General features: G+C 42.7%; 1 protein-coding gene across 31 annotated transcripts in view; it reads right to left on the bottom strand.

Moving 5' to 3' along the window:
- LRRFIP1 (LRR binding FLII interacting protein 1) overlaps positions 1 to 20,360 on the bottom strand; it is a 156,977-nt gene that overhangs the window by 1,630 nt on the left and 134,987 nt on the right. For 12 of the 31 annotated variants that reach the window (XM_055109254.1, XM_055109257.1, XM_055109256.1 and 9 more), the window contains 3 exons: positions 19,836 to 19,928; positions 18,451 to 18,592; positions 12,749 to 16,054 (listed from right to left, as the gene is read on the bottom strand). In XM_055109254.1, the coding sequence (XP_054965229.1) occupies positions 14,517 to 16,054; positions 18,451 to 18,592; positions 19,836 to 19,928 (1,773 nt within the window). In that variant the 3' untranslated portion in view covers positions 12,749 to 14,516. Of the gene's footprint in view, positions 1 to 4,228; positions 4,334 to 5,744; positions 5,825 to 6,489; positions 6,608 to 8,686; positions 8,737 to 12,748; positions 16,055 to 18,450; positions 18,593 to 19,835; positions 19,929 to 20,360 lie in introns of those variants that run through there. The other 19 variants (XM_055109259.1, XM_063595328.1, XM_063595331.1 and 16 more) reach the window with 3 other exon arrangements.

The raw sequence follows: 20,360 nt of genomic DNA, 5'->3' as shown, positions 1-20,360 counted from the left end.
TTGGCCTCCCAAAGTGCTGGGATTACAGGCGTGAGCCACACGCCCAGTGGGGATCCTGATGGTTTCACAAGAGGTAAGTGAGGCATGAGGTAAACAAACACAAACAACAAGAGCTGAGCCTGGACTGCATGGAGAAGGTGGTCCCCACAGCCCTGGCAGCCAGAGTCCAAGGCAGGAATGCCTGAGGCCAAGACGGCCACACCTGGGAGCCAGGGCCATGGAGCCTGAGAGTCAGGCAGAAGACGAGCTGCAGAAGCCACATTAGCAGGGCATCATCTGGACCCACAGGCAGCAGGGCAGAGTGGGGGTGCCCTAAGCTGGGAGAACATGGTTTTGGAGGGGTGACAAGAACAGGGTCTATGGCTCTGCTTTCGACCCAAAACACTCAAGGAAGGTTGTTTGGGTCCTGGGACAGAAGTCCCGACCCCACCTCACCAGCAGAGGCAGAAGCAAGCCCTTTTTGCAGGAAGTTTCCACAAGTTAAGCCTGGAGTATTCCTGCAAATTAAAATCAAGCATAAGCTCACAAAACACTAAGGTGACAAACCATTTGAGTGAGAGTCAACAGAAGCAATAAATGACAGAATTAGACCCCCAAAGACTGAGCATGTTTCAATTGTCAGATATAGAAAACCAAACAGCTGTGTATGAAATATTTAAAGAATAAGAATACAATTTAAAAAGAGGACATACATGAACATGCGGCAAGAAACTATCAACAATGAAGACACTTTTTAAAAAAAATGGTGAACTGGAAAATCTTTGCAAAAACTTTAGGCATTATCCAACAGAGAGAGGTAAGGAGATAGAAAACATGAAAGAGAGATGGTTAAAAAATGTGGAGACAATGAGAATCTCTAACATCCTCTGATTAGAGTTCCAGAGGGGAAAGTGGAGAGACTAAAAAAGAGGAATTATTTAAGGAGTTAATGGTTGAATATTTTCCAAAATCAATTTTTAAAAAGACTTCACAGATCCAAGAAACACTATATATCTCAAGCAGAAAGATTCTAATAAACTACATCTAACAGTAAAACTGTAGAAAATCAAAGACAAACAGAACCTGAAAGAAACTAGAGAAGAAAAAAAAAAAGGTCCCTACAAAGGACCGACCGTTAAAACAACAGCTTTCTCAACAGCTCAATGGAAGCCAGCAGATGGTGGCATAATCGCTATAATCATTGAGGAAAAATGACCACCACACAGAATTGCATGTCCCTGAATACTACTGTCCAAGAACAAGGATGAAACAAAAACATGTACAAACAAAAACAGGGAATTCACCACCAAGAAGTCTGCTCTAAAAGAATTTCTACAGTATGTACTTCAGTGAGGAGGAAAATGATTCTAGTACAGTCTGAGACACTAACAGGACAGACATATAAAATGGCCAATATGTAGTTATGTCAAACAAACATGGGCAATATAAAACAACAGCAACAACAACACAACAATAGTATTATCTGATAAGTGGGATTTATGAAGCTCAAAAGTATTTATGTGTGGATGTACGTGTATACATATACATATACACATATACACATATGTGTGAAGGTGTGCATGTCAGGCAGGAGGGTGAAGCTAAAGTGCTCAAAAGTCCTTCTATTTTATAGGAGGGGAGTAAAGATAGTGTTCAACTTTAATTTTTTTTTAAGTTAAATAAAAATACCCCATGTGTGATCACTGAAAAGAATAGAAATTGAATATAAAATTTAAATTTGGCGAGAGAAAAATGACACACAAAAGACAGAACAAATGGTTATCCACAGTCAGATGGTGAAAACGAGTCCAAATATACCAATAACAATGGACTAAAGGCTCTATTAAGATCCGCAGATTTCAGATTCAACCAAGAGCCACCGCCAGCCACCTAGCTATATGCATCTGAAGGAGATCATCTAACGCATAACAACACACGGAAGACTGGAAGCCAAGGGATGGAAAAATCAGAAGTGGACAAACACTAACCAAAAGAAAGCTGATGTGGCCACGTGAATACCCGACAAGGTCAACAGCAGCAGGGACCAAAAGGGTCACTACAAAGTGATAAAAGGTTTAACTCATCAAGAAGATGTCAGAATTTTAAACATCTAGTATCAATAGCCTCAACATATATAGGAGAAATAGGGAGAATGAGATAAATCCACCATCATCTTTTGGAAGAGCTTGACAAATCTCTATCAGCTACTGAGAATTTAAGCAGACAAAAGAAATCGGATCTGAATGCACACTTCACAAGTTTGATCAGTGGAAGTATACAGAATTTTGCATCCATAAATCAGAGACTACACATTCTTCTTAAGCACATTGGAGACATTTACAAAAGTGAATCATGTATCAGGCCATTAAGCAAGTATTGACAAATTTCAAAGACCAGGTATAACAGGGACCATGTTCTCTGACCATAGCAAAAGTAGGCTAGAAGGTTAAATGGGCCAGGCATGGTGGCTCATGCCTGTAATCCCAGCACTTTGGGAGGCCAAGGCAGGAGGATCACCTGAGATCAGGAGTTCAAGACCAGCCTGGCCAACATGGAGAAACCCCATCTCTACAAAAACACAAAAATTAGCCAGGCATGATGGTGGGTGCCTGTAATCCCAGCTACTCGAGAGGCTGAGGTGGGAGGCTTGAACCTGGGAGGTGGAGGTTGCAGTGAGCCGAGATGGCGCCATTGCACTCCAGCCTGGGCAAGAGTCAGACTCCGTCTCAAAAAATAAATAAATAAAATAAAATAAAATAAATAAATAAATAAAATAAAGAGGAGAGAAATGGCATCTTTGGTTTCTCCTCCACAGTCCCTTTCCTACAGTTTAAATACAAAATGAGTGATTCTTTCCTTTTTTTTTTTTTTTATGAAAAAGGGTCTCACTCCGTCGCCCCACGCTGGAGTGCAGTGGCACACTCATGGGTCAAAGCAGCTTTCACCTCCCAGGCTCAAGCAATCCTCCTGCCTCAGCCTCCCCAGTAGCTGAGACTACAGGCACGGGCCACCGCACCCGGCTAATTAGTTTTTTTGCACTTTATGTAAAGACAGGTTTTCACTCTGTTGCCCACGCTGGTCTTGAACTCCTGAGCTCAAGCGATTTGCTCACCTTGGCCTCCCAAAGTGCTGGGATTACAGGCGTGAGCCACCGCGCCCGGCCCGAGTGATCCTATTGAAACATAAATCAACATAAGCCACTCCTTTGCTCAAAACCCTGCAGTAGCTCCCACTTTATGCACAGGAGGATCCCAAGTCCTGTCCATGGCCTCCAGGGCCCTGCCTCACGGGCTGGGGTGCTCTCACTGCTCCCTCCACCCCCTCACCCCCTGCTCACTTGGCCTTCACCGCTCTGACTGTTCCTTGACAAAGGCAGTGCCTTGCCCCCAGCTCCCCTGCACGTGCTGATCCTTTGCACGGAAGGCTTTCTCCCAGTTCTGCCTGGCTCACTCCTGGGCTGTTCAGGCCTGTCCTTATGTGCCACAAGAAGGAAAGTCTTCCTTGGCCACCTACCTAGAACTGCCCTGGCCTGGTCCATTCCGCACCCCAGCCCCTCTCCTGCCTGTGGTCACTTTTATGGACCTCCCTCTTCCAGATCACAGGCTCTATGGAGGCGGAGACTCCTGTCTGTAAGGTCACAGCTGCATCTCCAGCACCTGAACCCGTGCCCGGCATGCAACGGGTGCTGTAAATATTTGTTGAACAAACAACTTTGCCAAGTGTCTTCAGTAAGGTAAAGTATGTGTTTTAATTGGCAAGCATGGTAATTTGGGAGTGTGACCAGCAGGTGGAGTAACAGCAGCTCGGCTTCTTAAGGGCGCTTTCCATAGGGTGACCTGAGACAGCTGTGGCCTGGCCCTGGTGCCACACCCAGCTCTTGGCCACAGCAGGCCCATGGGCTCCTGGTCCTCTACCTGGGCTCATTCTGCATGACACAAAAAATATTCAGAGCATAAGAGGCCTGGCTACTCCTTTATCTCATTCCCTTGACGTTTATGGACAAGACCTATAGGAGATGCTCAAAACTGACAGATGAACTAGTTGATGCCAGCAAGGGTCTGGCCCTAAGCCCTAACTGGCTGCGCCATGCCTTCCTTTATTAAGACACCGGCACTGCAGAGTGGTGTGGGATGATCTGACAATGACCAGCCCAGGGGCAGATGTCACAGTAGTAAATCCTCTCTGTACTGTCCCCACTAGAGAAATACTGGCAGCCATTCTCTTCCTAGAAATTGCCTAGGAAATTTACCTCTCTTTGGAGTTTCCGTTTTTCTGCCTTAAGTTCATCTTCTATTTTTTCTGCATTTTCAGCCGCTGATTTGTAACGTGATACTTGACTCTCTAACCTTATTACCTAAAAGGTAGAAAAAAAAACCATATGTATAAATTGATAAGCCTGTTTTCTTTCTTCAGTTTCTTTACTTTGAGATCAAAGAGTGTGATTTAATAAAATGGGAGAATACACCATGTAAATACTTATAACATTTTGGACTATGGTGTGGGTTTGAGCCAAGCAAGCTATTCTTGGTTACTATTTCTGGGCGACCCTGTGCTGACATGATGGGGACCCATTTCCTCTGACCCCGTCCACCAGGGTGGTTTCCGCAGTGCTGGCACCTTGCTGCCTGCTTCTTCTCCCGCTGCGTGGGGCTGTTCTGTTGGAACAGGCAGAATGGTGCTGGTAAGGGACAGGTTCCGCCAGGACCTCAGCTCCAGTCTAATCTCTCCTGGGGTGGTGGGGGTGGGAGGAGGAAAGGACAGGGCGAGGAGTGAAAGGAGGCGGCTTCGGCATGGCATTCCCCAGCCAAGGTTCTGAGATGAAAGACGGCAGCAGCGAAGGCCTGCTGGACACCTTCACTCTGCCGCAATCAAAAGCACACATCGTCTCTACCTGTGCTGTTCTCATTTTTGTTTCTATAAACATTCCAAAAAGTTCCAGCCAAGTACACCCACAATGGAGGGGGAAACGGTACCTGTTTTTTTTCTCTCTTTCTGGCTAGAACACAAATTGCCCCAGGGCCCAGGGTGCTAGAGGCAGGAGTGCCCCATGTCTAGACACCAGGGAGGGCTGGCCTCGCTGCAAGAGAAAGGCTAAAAGCCCAGGCAAGAGGGACGTCCCAGTATGATGTGTTTTTTTAATTAGCTACATTATTTATTTATTTATTTTATTTTTGAGACAGAGTCTCACTGTTGCCCAGGCTGGAGTGCAGTGGCGTGATCTCGGCTCACTGCAACCTCTGCCACCCTGGTTCAAGCAATTCTCCTGCTTCAGCCTCCTGAGTAGCTGAGATTACAGGCGCCTGCCACCATGCCCGGCTAATTTTTGTATTTTTAGTAGAGACGGGGTGTCACTATGTTGGCCAGGCTGGTCTCGAACTCTCAACCTTCAGTGATCCACCCATCTCAGCCTCCAAAAGTGCTGGGATTACAGGTGTGAGCCACTGCGCTCAGCCAATTAACTAAATTATTTTTAAAGAACAAAATTTTAAAACACTCCCAAGCCACATTAGCTATTTTCTACAACTAACTGTTGTTGATAAAGGATTAGTATCTACTATAACAACTTAAATTCTAAGAATTCTTTCCTTCCTGCTTGCTCTCTGTAAGAAACGGATGGAAAGACTTGCTGTCTTAACTTATCCCTCCTAGGATGTTTCTTGGTTCTAAAAATCTCGGCTTTTTTTGGTCCTCAGCCTTTCAGGGCTATTTCTAGCAAGTAAAACTCCAGTCAATCATCAGTTCTGCCCGTTGTTGTTTACACGTACATTTTGTTCTAATGCAGTTATCTCTTGCTCAGATTTTGCAAGTTTAAATTTGAGGTCGCTGATCTGTCTGTTGGCATCCCCTAAAGGTTGAAAGAGAAGGAAAATCTGTTAAGCTCTTGGGCTTTTCAAATATTAAAATAATAGTTACTGGGAACCAAGCCCTTACTTTGTAATCATCTCACAAATCTGTTAGTTCTGGCCCTGCCTCCACAACCTCCCAGAGCTGAGAGTAGGAGAAGGCACTCTCTCCCCATGAACCCAGGGAAAGTGCCTTCCGCCCCTGTGCTTGGGGCAGGAGACCTCAGGCAAGAGAGTGCCTATGAGTGAAGAAGACAAAGAGATGCTAGGGGGTAGGGAAAAGGGGGGAGAGAGACTGGGCATAATTTTATCTCCCTTAAGACTGTTTCTAGTTTATTAGCATGAAAAAAGCCTTTCATTTTTTTTTTCATACAATCAACAGATCGAAAGATTGCTGTATCCAGCAAAGTAAATGTGGTTTCCATCGGCACAACATGTGGTGGTATCTTGGTGCACGTTTTTGGGCACCTGTTCTATTTCATAGGCTCAGAGAGAAACACCATTGTTCTGTCTACCTACCCCTCCTTGTGCTTTTATTTTTAAGGGCTTTTGTGGGGATGTGAGGGAATGAGGGCATTCTTTGCCGTGACAGTTTTCTCTGCCAGCACAAGTATACTAAAACAGCACATGTGAAAGCATTTACTTCTACACAAGAATTGACATTTACTTTGTAGGTCCATTACATGCATGTCTGTCCCGTTTTCCAAGACATCATCTTCAGATCGAAGATTGTCTAGTTTGCCAATCTTCTGTCTCTCCTCCAGCTGCCCTTTGAGTTTCTTAATCTGAAAACACCCACCAGTAAAATCTGTTAATTTCTCTATTCTGAATGAGACCGAAAAGCTGAAGTTAGAGCCCATCAGAAAGGAAGCAGCATGTCAAATGACAGAAGGAACTTTGTGTCCATCAGTACTCTTCTCAGAAACACAATTCAATGTACAATGAATGAAAAATGAATTACACTGTAACTCTGAGAGAAAAGTCATTTCTAAAGTGAAATTCTTCTAGGACTCAGGAGGAGACTGTACATGAAATACCTGCAATGTTTAAGACTCAGTAAGTCACCGTGCTATTCACTTTTTATTTACTAAGAAACCAGAAAGGGCCACTTGGAACCTTCTGGGCTCCAATATATTGTAATGAAGTCCCCCAAAAGTCGAGTGCTTTCTCAGCGTCCAGGCAAGCTGCAGGTGTGTTCAGAGGCAGTTTGCCAGCTTTCAGGGAGTTGGTCTCTAGCTAGCTTTCCCCTCTCTAAGCAAGACAGAAACATGTCCAGTCATCCCTCGGTATCGGGGGGAGGGGGGGGATTGGTTCCAGGACCCCTCAGACACCAAATCTGTGGATGCTCAAGTCCCTGATATAAAATGGTGCAGTATTTGCAGAAACCTACCTGCATCCTCCTGTACACTTTAAATCACCTCCAGATTCCTTTTAATACCCAACGCCTACAACTCACTTCATTCGTGTGGATTCAGTGCAGGACTCCGTGCAGGGCAAATTCAAGCTATGCTTTTTGGAACTTTGCGGAATTTATGGGTTTTTTTTTTTTTTTTTGGAATATTTCAATCCATGTTGGTTGAATCCACGGATATGGAACCCATGGATATGGAGGGCTGACCGTATAGTTGGAATTGCAGTTAACAGTCAATGACTGCAGAACTTTCTGGCATCTAGTTGGTGGGGTCTCCGGGGGCTTTTCATGTTTAACTTCCAATCTGTGAAGAATTGTTGCAGGTGATCACCTGCCTTCCTACCCCACACACCAAGCACAGGAGACCCCTGATTAACAACAAACCAAAAGTGCACGCTGCTTTAAGGAAGTAAGGATAGAACTCAGGAATGCAGTTTCAAAAGATCACAGGAACTTCAAGAGAATCTTCCTACCATATTTAGTGCTTTCTCCAATTTTCGGAGAATCTTCAACAGAATGGTAGGAAGTAAGGCAAATACATTTGATTAGGCTTATGAGGAGAAATTAGAGGAAAGTGGTTGTAGAGTGATTTAATCACTATCCCGCATATAAAAAGATCAGATAGGATAACTGTTCAGTGTTTCTTTGTTTTTGAGATGGAGTCTTGCTCTGTCACCCAGGTTGGAGTGCAGTGGTGCGATCTCGGCTCACTGCAACCTCTGCTTCCCGGGTTCAAGCGATTCTCCTGCCTCAGCCTCCCCAGTAGCTGGGATTACGGGCGCCCACCATCACACCCGGCTAATTTTTGTATTTTTAGTAGAGACGGGGTTTCACCATGTTGGCAGACTGCTCTTGAACTCCTGACCTCAAGTGATCCGCCTGCCTCGGCCTCCCAAAGTGCTACGATTACAGGTGTGAGCCACTGCACCTGGCCTGCTATTTCTTGAGGTAGGAGAGAGCAATGAAGATAAACATGGTTAAAACAACTTTGTTTAGCTGTAACAAAGAAACACCTGTGAGAGAGGGGTGCTGATCACCAAGAGTACAAAACTGACTTTTATGGACAAACAACCCATATGGACAAGAGAAGTGCTATTTGGAATGACTCAGTAATGCTCTTGTCTCTCAATAGTTAATCATTAATATTATTAATAATCAACATTTATATTTATTTTAAGCAGCAATTCAGTAAAGTGTACCAAATTCAATTCCACGGCTTTGGGTCTTTGAGACATCCTTATTAAACCTCATACGACTCAGGATGTTCTCTTTGGATGAAAATATTAACTTTGATGTTCTATTTGGATAACAATCTTAAGAACACCAGTTGGCTTGATAAAGGCTTCCAGGCATGATTAACTTAGGGGTTTTCTGAGTAAGCAAGAAGGAAGGATGGGCAGGTGGTTTCGGGTGCCCTGTTCATGAACCGGTAAAGTAATAAAAAGATTGTTACCTGTTCCAATAAGCATTCCCGTTCATCAACCAGCTTTTTCAACCTAATATCTAAAGAAATCACAAAGACACACGTTTAGGTGAATCCGCGTGCCGCGCCTTTCAGCACATTGCTAAACTGAAGAATGATCGTTCAGGTTAGTGAAATGAATGATGGAAGTAGTTATACACGTACCACGGTGAATGAGGCCACAGACAGGACGGGGTGAATGAGGCCACAGCCAAAGGAGGTTGGGTCAACCTCCCAGAACATGCTTCACGTCAGGGGCAGCATCCGGCTGCATGCAAACAGGCTGCTAATCTTCTACCTTAGGTTAGCATGCAAGAACGCTAGGGCCAAACCACGCTGCAACACAAGATCTCACAGGCTTCATGGTTTAACATTATTAGCAATGTACAAACACTGAGAATCACAATTCAATAGCACCAACATTTTGAACAGCCTCGCCTTTCCGAGTTTACATCCCAGATGTACTTATCTTTCTAATTTCCCTCATAGACTCATCGATGTCAGTGCCGTGAGTATCTGTTTACAACCCTAAGTCCACTAACACCTCTGCTAACCCAGTTATCAAAGCTGTTATTCTTTTGAGGAAGAAGGCAGTAATGGTTTAAGTGTCTGTAATTCCTCCCGCCCCCGATATATAAGGATGCATAAATGTTAAGTGTCTATAAATTCCCCAAACATCTCTCTGAAGGAGTGTCAAGTATTAGAGTCTTCAGACTGCGGGGGAAACCACAGCTAGGGGAGGGTTTAGAGGTTTGGGCAAAATCCCACACTAGTTTAAAGGCACAATCAGAATGCTGGAGTGATGACAGTGATGATAACGTATGCTGCACACTCACTCTGACACAGGTACAGTTCTAGCAGCTTCGACATCATTAGCTCGTTTCAGCCCCAGAAGCCCTATGGGTAGGCTTCATTATAGCCTCCTTCTATAGATGAGGCTCAGAGGCCCAGAACCACTAAGCAAGTTTCTTCAGGCCTTGTGGCCCAGCCACAGGAACACTCCCCTAAACACTGCACCCACTGTTTCTCCAGATCTAAACTCACACGTCTGAGTCAGACCCTGACTCAAAGCTCTTAGCTCACTAGGGCACTGCTGTCATGCAGCCTACCTCCAGATTCTTCATAGAATGAAAAACTAACCTTGATTAGCCATGTGAAAAAAAAATAATTCATATAAAATGCATCTTCATTTTCATTTAAAAAATCATCTAGCCACATGCTAATCCAAGTTACATTTTTCTCTAATTATGTTTTCCAAAGATCCTAAGTTGTTGTTTTGAAAGGCACAGTGAACACCAGATGTTAAGCACAATATAAATTAAATTTATCATCCTTTTGAGTTCTATTTTAATTTACAGTCAAATTATTTCTGACAGATGTTTTACTCGCTCCCCCCATAACCCACCCAACATTGAAACAAAACATTTTTGCAGTTATAAACCTGATTCTTTCGCCCAGTATCACTTTTCATTTTCTTACATGTTTTAATACTCCTACATACAAAAACTACAGGCATCATAAGAAACACTGAATACATCAGAATGTGATCTTGAAGCTCAAGTATCTATTGTACAATTGTTATTGTTTTCTTCTAGAAAACTTCAAATATTCTACATAAGCACTAGAAAATAAGTGTTAAAATGTAATAAGAGTGCAAGCAAAATTGATATAGGTAATCTGACATTTAGTTGTATAGTGAGAACATTATAAATAGAGAAGAAACTTTTCAGGAAGAGAAATTCTAAAGGAGACTTGGACAAGAAAACAAGAACGAAAGAGTTCGAAGAAAACGGAAAAAGAAATGAAGCAAAATAATTTGACATGAAGAAAATAAAGAGTACTAGTTTTCATAGCGTTAAAAACCACCAAGTCTATATTGTTGAATAAATAGTGGCACATCACTGGTAGACTTATAGTGTCTGTATAGCTGGGAAATTTTTCCCTGTATCAGCCACCAGCCATTCACATGTTGAAAAATATTTAAGAGAGGCAGTGGATAGGGACAAAGAGAACAAAAGGATTTTCCTCTTGAAAGACAAAGTTTTCTCCATGTACAACTATCACACTGAACAAGTACGTATTCTGAACATAATACATGCACACACAAACACCCCTCCCTTTCCCTTAGGGGCCCAGACGTTTAGAACAAATCTTACTGTTGTGTTCCCTTGGCTGGTGGCCACGGGTGGTATGCTGTACAGGGTTGGGGGGTGGTCTCCCAGAAAGGGAGTCTATGAATAGAAAACAGGAACCCCAAACCATCTAAACTCCCCAGAATTAGCATTCAGGGTCCTAGTGATAGTGGAAACTTAAGTGTTCAGGCCATTAGGTCTCCTGTTAATTACAAATATGGAAAGTGATCAAGGTCACACATTTCTTTTAAGGTCATACATTCTTGAAAACTGTTTAAAAATTTGATTGCTGTCCAAACTTTGTATAACAACCTATAAGTAAAAATCCATCTTCCTCTATATTTTTGACATACACCCATAATTATACTTAATTATACTTTTGAAGGAAGATTTACATTTATATACGGGAGCTATGTTCTGGTTTGGGACTGAAAAATATCCAAGCTTTTTGATTTCAGGTGTCAGTAACCAATGTTTTTCTCTATTCTGTATGATAGTGAAACCCCAGTGCTCTAGGTTCGTCTGGGGATATGGCTGGCAGGCAACCTTTCGATTCTTTTCTGAGTTTGAATCTTTTGACACTATAATCTTTCTAAATTGCCCTATATATTTCTATACCTTCTTATATGTATAGCTAAGTCAACTTTCTTTTTTTTTTTTTGGGACAGGGTTTCACTCCATCGCCCAGGCTGGAGTGCAGTGGTGTGAGCACAATTCACTGCAGCCTCGACCTCCTAGGCTCAGGTGTTTCTGCCTCCTAAGTAGCTGGGACTACATGGGACTACTTGCACATGCCACCATGCCTGGCTAATTGTTTGTATATTTTTTTTGTAGAGATGGGCTTTCATCATGTTGCCCAGGCTGGGCTTGAACTCCTGGGCTTAAGTGATCTGCCTGCCTCGGCCTCCCAAGTGCTGGGATTATAGGCATGAGCCAATGTGCCCGGCCTCAACCATTTCTCGATAAGTTAAGGGCCTTCACAGTAATATCAATTACTGTGCTTGGCTATAAAGTCATTACACTGGAGAGCATATAACTGATGCTCAGAATGAAGGCTCTGAAATCATCGAGAAATGGTTTGGCTGCTCAGAACTCTTTCTTTTTCCTTCTTTCTTGCTCATGGATTTTCAGCTGTCCATTCCCTGCTGGAGGGCTGGGTCCAACTGCCTGCTCACTGGCACAGTGCCTTCCATGTACAAAGTGATCACACCTGTCTATTAATTAAGCAAATGAGTGGTGAATCACTGAGACGACTGGATGGCTGAGCTGAGGGATGTGACGTGTGCCCAACGTCCTGCAGGGTGCTGGTGAATAACATGAGAAAGAACTTGAAATGGCTTGATGATCTCACCATTTAGTGACCTTGGTTGTCAAACTGCTTTCCAAGAGCCCTTTAAAGGTAGGAGCGAGAGCTGTTTCCAGTATGCATTCCAACAGGAATGCAGCTTTGCTCAAGTTAGAGACATAAACTAAAACCCTGTGAAGTCCTACAGAGCCCTTGGACTTATTTCCTAGCAAGCATTTGTCATCCCCACCATCCTCTACTTCAGGACACTTGAGCAGAAACAGTCAAGGGTTTTGCCGTTTTCATCCTACTCTTCAAAACACTGTAAGTATTGGCGCATGTAAGCACAGCCACAGATGAAGACCGTTTTCAACTGAGGCTGCACATCAGAACCACAGATCACAGGGGATGGTGCGTGACAATCGTCTCAGTTCTCCCAGTAATGCCCATGCTAGCCCCAGGCTCGATGCCAGGAGGGAAGTGCATTCCTTACTGAGGGAGGGCATCAGGCATGGGTCTTCCACAGAACCCCAATAGGAATCGGCAACCCCCAAGCAGATATTACTCAAAGGTGGTATTACATACAACAGTAGTCAGACTCAGACTTCAAGCAGCCCAAAGAGTGGAACCACAGGCTTGTACAATTATAAAATGTTTTTATTTCAATTACATAATAACACTTACGTTTTCCTCAAATTTTATTGAGGTTTTGGTCTTTTTGCATTCGATTCTATCTTGTAACAGTAATATGAATCCACATAATTTCATAAAATGTCAACAACATTCATAAGGTACATTCTTTGTGATTTTATATTTTACAATTTTAAATCTAACTTTACAATTATTTTTAAAATTTTTTAAATATAGAAAACAGATATTTTCTTCAGGCAGATCAAAACAAGAATTTTCCAGTAAGAATATACTGGGGCATAACAAATGAAAATATTTATACCAAAATACCAAAAGTGATTCAGCTCTTTAAAATATCCTACTATAGTCTAATTAGTAGCTTGTACAAGAACAAGTAACCATTTTTTACTGCTCTTTTGAATGATGATTAGAAATTCAAACAAAGTATTTTAAGGTTCAAAAACTTTTTTTTTTTTAGAGACAGTGTCTCACTCTGTCTCCCAGGCTAGAGTACAGTGTGCAATCATAGCTCACTGCAGCCTTGAACTCCTGGCCTCAAGCAATCCTCCCACCTTGGCTTCCCAATGTGCTAGGTTTACAGGCATGAAAACATTCTGTTGTGTGTGTGTGTGTGTTGTTTTTTTTTTTTTTTAGACAGAGTTTCGCTCTTGTTGTCCAGGCTGGAGTACAATGGCTTGATCTTGGCTCACTGCAATCTCTGCCTCGCAGGTTCAAGCGATTCTCCTGCCTCAGCCTCTGGAGTGGCTGGGATTACAGGCGCCCACCATCACGGCCGGCCAATTTTTTGTATTTTTAGTAGAGACAGGGTTTCACCATGTTGGCCAGGCTGGCCTCGAACTCCTGACCTCAGGTGATCCACCTGCCTTGGCCTCCCAATGTACTGAGATTATAGGCATGAGCCACCACGCCCGGCCAAAAACATTTAAAAAATGACTGTCCCTGCTCAAATACTGCAGTAGGAAATGTAATTTGACATATATCACTTCCAGAAAAAAACTTTAAATCTTTCTATAAAATGAATTTGATACATCATCAGCATGAAGTGAAGTTAAAATCTCTTACAAAGTAAATTCAGGTATATCAACAATGAGATCCAAAAGCATCGGTTCAAGATCAAAGACTCATATGAGGTAAAGGCAAATAAAGACCCTCATGCTTTCAGACATTTACTTGTTATCCTTAAAATGATTATTGTTCTAAGGTGCAAATCTTATCATTCAGTGACCTATTTGCTATTTGGCTGTTTATCTCCTTTAAATAAAATACCATACAGGTTATAATGTACATTTTAAAATCAAATATGAAAGTACACATATGTGAACAAGACATTAATTTAAATATCAATTATATTCATAATACAGAAGTCTAAGAATGCTATTTGGTCATTTCAATTAGATGCTGATATATTTGGTCAAGAAAACCCACATTCCTATCAGCCTAAGGCAAATAGTAAATGCTTCTATTTTTATTAAGTGGACTATAAACAGTAGACATTATTGTTTGATACTACTGGAATGCTCTCAATTAGAACGTACACTGATAACAAATATGTCTTTCTAATCTGGGTGATAACCTCAATGATTACATGGAAATCTACAAGTAACAGTCTATAACTTAAAGCAGTAGAGCACCTGGTAATTGTCATACAGTGCCTCTCTATGAATTTAGAACATTCTACTTACATTGGCAGTGGAGAGAAAAGACCCCTTCACACTGAGACTTCCTGTGCACCGCGCCTGCCGCCTGCCTCAGCTTAGGACATGGTACAGTCTTCTTTGCTTTTGCCCTTCTCATTCCCTCCTCTGGTATCTTCTCTGCTTTCTGGATTGAAGTCCCCTGGCTCTCCTCCTGGTGCCGACAAGTCATCGTTCTCTAGGCTATTGCTGTCTAAAGCTTTCCTGACGGTCTGACTTGGATGTTCTGACATCTCACACCTCTCTGTACTTTCTGCTTCACAGGCATCACTAATGTCCTGTGAGGGACTTTCATGTTCGGGCAGGGTGCAGCGATCTGCGTCTTCACTCTTTGGTTCTGCAGGACTGCTTTGAGTGGCACCATCTATTTTAGCATTATCTTTTGCAACACCTTCATCTAATTCTTCACCACCAGCCCTCGGGCCTGATGATTGAACTGTGTCATCCTCAAAATCTAATGTGTCTCCATCAGCTAGTACCTCCTCAGCTGCTGTTTGTACGTCATCACCTTCTTGGTCAAGTTTTCCATCCAACTTAATTTTAGGATTCTCCGGACAATCAACATTTTCACTGCTTTCTGCTGCAATTTTCTGTTTTGGATTTTCAGTCACCTCGTTTTGGGCTTCCACTGCTGACTTTCTGTCAGTAGACTTTACCTGCTCTTCTTCCTTAATTTCACTTAAATCTGTGTTCTGATACGTTAACTCTTTTTTAACATCTTTAAGGGTTTCTACGGGTACTGGGGATTTTTTCTTCTTGTTTTTCTTTTTCTTGTTCTTTGTCTTCTTCTGCGATGAGTCCAATGCCTCTCCCTGTTGGTCATTCTTTTCTTCGTCGGGCTCTTTCATATCTAAGGGTTCATTTTGAGTGTCTACTGTACTTGGACCTGTCGCTTCCTGACCACTGCTCTCAGTTCCTGCTGGAGAACCAGGAACTTCTGTCTTGATTGCTTTCTCATCCCTTAATCCTGTTTCTTCACCCTCTTCTTCGTTGTGATCCCTACCTACTTCTGTACTGTGCGCTGGAACCTCCTTGGGCTCAGCTGCTTCCTGGTTGGTGAATTCTTTCTCTAAACTATGCCCTGTGCTTGTCTCTAACTCTTGGGGGACCTCTACCATACATTTGTCATCCTGATAAATTGTGTCATCACTATGCCCTAAAGGACACGAGGCCACTGTGCCTGCCTGCTCTTCAACCTGAGTCACTGCTGCCTCTCCCACATTCTCTGTGTGGCTCCCACCATCTAAGTCACTCCAACAGTTGGATGGCTCAAGGGGAGTTCTGGTCCTGTCATCTGGTGCACCCATGACCTCATTTGACTCAACCTGTACTGTGTTTTCAGGTAGAGAACTGCTCTCAAGAATTTGGCTTTGAACCTGTTCCTCATAGGTAGCACCTGCTAAGGTTCCTAGGAATGGGGCAGTGTCTTCAGAGGATTTCTGGTCCTCGGTATTCTCACCAGCAGGGAATACCTCTATGTCCACACAGTCCTTCACTGTGTCCTCTGTGTGTTGTTCTTTCTCAGTATTGTGCAAGATTTCTCTTTTCCCCACATTCGCCACGATTTCATTTTTCACCTCCACTTCACTGGCTCTTCCTAAAAGACCATTGAGAAAATTGAAGGGACCCCATGATGTGGTGGCCACATAATTTACATTAGAATGTAAACACATGTTCTAAATCCCACCCACCCCTATTCCTAAAGAGAGAGTCATCAAAGAGTCATGAGAAACAAGCCTTTGCCAGTTCTGTGCGGCAAAGCAGCAGTTGCATTAGTAAATTTTGGGTCAGTGAGGGCCACTGCCACCACATCAAAGGCCAGAGTGGCTGCTGGTGCCATCTTGTGTGGACAGATTTTTAAAGGTGACGTTAAGTTTCGACAAATAGAAAGAACTCTGGATCAGGCAGCCAAACAATCCACAATGATGGGTTTAGGAACAGACTGAAGGTTCAATTCCCCATTCTCACTTCTCAATGAACAACTTGACAACTTGTACTTCTGCAGCTGCCAAACCGCACTGCATGTCACACAGCCCTAAAAGCAGCTTTCAAGTAATTTTTTTAAAAGAATATTCAGTGCACTTTTAGAAATGCAGCCTCAAGGTCAGTCTCAAGGAAGATGCTTTTGAAATAGCTCATATGAAAAGAAATCTATCTTCTGCCACTCAACCATTGTTTTCCTGAGAAAACACCCGGTGTCCATGCCCTGATACCTCTGCTCCATTCCCTAAGGGACTAGGGAGAGAGGACCAGCAGGAGGCAAATGTTCAAGATCAAGATGACCACTAAATTAAATGATAAATTATTCATCGTCTAAAGAACATCAAACTGTTTTGGAATTTTTGGGTTCTCCAAACAAAACCCCAGCAGATTAGATACGGTACTATGTTACTGAAAGTCAAAGCTAGACAATTTTATAGCCCAGTGATCTCCATGGTGGGGTGCCCATATCCCAGGGAAAATGGGGGAAATATTAGGAATTCTATTTAGAGTTTTACTCTAAAACTTCTTTGCATATCTTTGCATATATTTTACAACGTACATTTTATATTAATGAAATAGTATACATATATAGATTTAAAATAAACATACATATTGGATCCTACAATTCTTTGCTGAAGGAATATGTGATCAAAAGTCATTTGAAGGCCACTTTCAAAACTGACATTTCTGGTTCTTAAAACATTTCACAATGGTTATCAAAGATTTATAAAATGTATATTTGAGTAAGAGCAGCATAATCAGATTCCTAGCTGTTCGGGTAGCTCATATAAAGGTATGATGGAAATTAATTAATTTATCTTTTTTCAACAATGGTATATAGATATTATATACATATCTAGAGACGGAATCTTGCTAGGTTGCCGGGCTGGCCTGGAATTCCTGGTCTTAAGTGATCCTCCAGCCTTGGCCACCCGCAGCGCTGGGATTAGAAGTGTGAGCCACTGCACTTGGCCACAACTTTTTTTACACAATTGAAAAGAGCTGTGTTTCTTTAATAGTCATAAAGATAATGAATGAGGTACCTCCCTGGAATGCGAGGCCTGAGAAGATGGGGCCTGGAGGTGTCTACATTTCCATAAATAAAAAGAAATAAGATGAAAGCTTCTAAATTAAAATGAAAAGTCATGGACCCTGACCTTATTCCAGCCTCTCTGTAAAACACTGGAACGCAGAGGGTGACCAGTGACAGATGAGGCCTCACTTGCATGCTGCAACTTCAGGCTGCACGCCAGAATCTGAAGGTTTCTCCCAAAGCCAACTCTTATGACAAAGTATGACAAATCAGATCATTGAAAGTGGTATAAAATATTCCTCTGATCTACTGGATTCCCCAGTTTTATATTCTTTCAGAAGCAAACACGTGGCATACAAAGGAGGATCCCCTCTGACAAAGGTGGGCATACTCAGACTCTCAGCACTGCCACACCCACTACCACGGCTGCCTGCCCACCTCGAGTGGTGGCTTGAAAACGGCAACACAGACGGACCTGCTGTCCACAGGCACCCCGTACCCTCAAAACGCTGAATGCTGCCCAGGATGTCGACGTTGGCTTGCAAATATGGCCAACTGACTTGACGGCCTCAACTATTCTATCTTTTGATAATTCTGTCATAGAATCGGTTTAAAAAGCCACACTCTATAGGTACAGATATATATGTGTCTGAGGAAAACCAAATAGTACTCTCCACGTTGTTACTTAATTTTGAGACTATTTTCCTTTTGCCTTCACAGTCTTGCTTGGTAGCTTTGAGCAGCAAAAGAAAAGGTTCACTTGAGCCATTGATGGTGCACTACACAGAGATGCATGCCAGACAACACGTGGGTGACCACACCGGGTGGCAAGGAAATTACCATGAAGTGATGAAACAAATGGCATGCTGGTGACTGTTAACCCATCAGTGACGGTGGCTCCAACCCCAGCAGTGCATGGAGGGTGAACCAATGCTGAGTGGAAAGGTGTGAGGAGCCGAAGGAAAGCAAATACTTACCTAGGGTCCCATCCCCTGTCGACTTGAGGGCATTTAACTCTTCTTTCGTCATCTTGGTAGGACCTTGGTATCCAACATTATTGAGGGAGTCGGAAGTCTCTCCATTGGTAGCTATTTCTGAATTTAGGATTATTCCATGTTTCTGGGAACAAAAATAGGCTCATCGTAATATTTACTCAGTGATATTAGGTTAAACTCTGTTTTAATGCAATAATAAAAAAGAAAACCATTTTTTCCTGAAGTACAGGGTAACTCCACAGAGATAAGAGAAATGCTAGGGTGCAGCACTCGTAAATATTCGGTCAACACACACAAATCTGGGATATCGTCCTCCAAAGGCTACTTCTTTCTCAGATGTTCCAATCCATGCTTTCATTTGCTGGTGACAAGCTACTTCCACCAGGCATCCTTTTTAACTACAGGTAGTGGCCTGTGGGCTGCCCCCAAGTGGAGCAGTAAGCAAGTCACTGCCAAGTGACCTTTCATTTTAAAACCCTGATTGCATTCTTTAAAAAGAGGAACCAGATAAAGAAAGAAATATATACATGTTTTGAAAGAGACACATGAAACTTATGTTACAGAAGGAATTCAGAGGTGGCTAGAATGTTCAGTATATTCAAAAGAAACAGAATTCACTGAAAACAGCAGCACTTCCCAACTACAGACATCACTCACCCATGCCCTCCTGCCGCCTGCGGCTCTCTCTCCCTTGTGTGTGAGGAACTCCCCTGAACTGATCGCCTCTTCGAGGAGCAGAATTACGAATCTTAGCTCTAAGCCTGTAGCTGGCTGGCTCACTGCTCTGGCTTTGACCCTGGAGGCCAAGCAGCAGATGGTGACGGTTCAGGAACCCGCCCACCCAGAGTGCTGCCACTGGCGCTTCACCTGTGTCAAGCAGCAGCTGAAGACGCCTTGGCGTGGCCCACCAAGGACAGGGAACCGTCTTCCACCTGTAATCTAGTAGGTCTCAAAGTCTAATTAGAGGGATCCTTGCCCAAACCACTTACCCAAGTCACTGTTCCTCTAGAGAAGTCCTTAAATTGGGGGTTTTAATATAAAGAGGCAAATTAATTCTCTAAGTCTGAGTAATATCCTGGAGAATTTACTAGTGAGTATGAGAAAAATTTAGCTAATGTATCAAAAAATTCTTGCATTCAAGATTGGCTATGTTTATTAACATCAAAAGGCCTTGGGCACCACCCACTGAACCTACATTTATTTTACATCTCATCACTGTCAGTTAACCCAATATATGAATTATTAACAGAACTAAATGACATAAAATGAATTATGTACACACATATTCACAGCATCCCAAAATTTGCTGTTGTCACCTGGATTTTTTTTTCTGTTTTTTTAAATAAAACTGTACTTTGGCTTCATACCTTTAATTCCTCTTTCAGCACGACTACTTCTTCTCTAAGATCATCCCGTTCACTCCTTACGGAATCAAAGAACTCTTTCTGCCTCTCTAATGCCTGAGTGTGCAGCAGAGCCAAGAGAAAGAAGAAGATTTGCACAGATGAGCAAGTTACTTCAGAAGCAGGAACTAGAAGGAGGCTTCTACCATCTAAAACACTAGTGGACTCTAGACATTAAAGAGACTCTGCCTAAAGACACTCACAAAATCCAAGTATTAAGCTTTTCGCTTAGTATATATAATCCAAGAAATGTTACTGTTCATACTCCATGAAAGACATGCGCATCTTGAAGCACACGGACACAGCACGGGGCCCCAGAGGTTACTATATTTGCATCACTTTCTAGCTTTGTCTGCGTGTTCACAGCTGCGTTAGAGTTAAGCAAAGTCTCCACTTGAATGAGGGGTCAGTAAAGAAAAGGGATTGCTTAAGCACCTCCCAGGACAGCTGTTGTAGCCATTTAGACTATTTTTATACACTGATTCTTGG

Source organism: Pan paniscus, chromosome 13 (genome assembly GCF_029289425.2).
Source record: "Pan paniscus chromosome 13, NHGRI_mPanPan1-v2.0_pri, whole genome shotgun sequence".
Taxonomy (NCBI): domain Eukaryota; kingdom Metazoa; phylum Chordata; class Mammalia; order Primates; family Hominidae; genus Pan; species Pan paniscus.
Note: the sequence above shows the minus strand (reverse complement) of the source record. Positions and strands in the feature narration are given on the sequence as shown.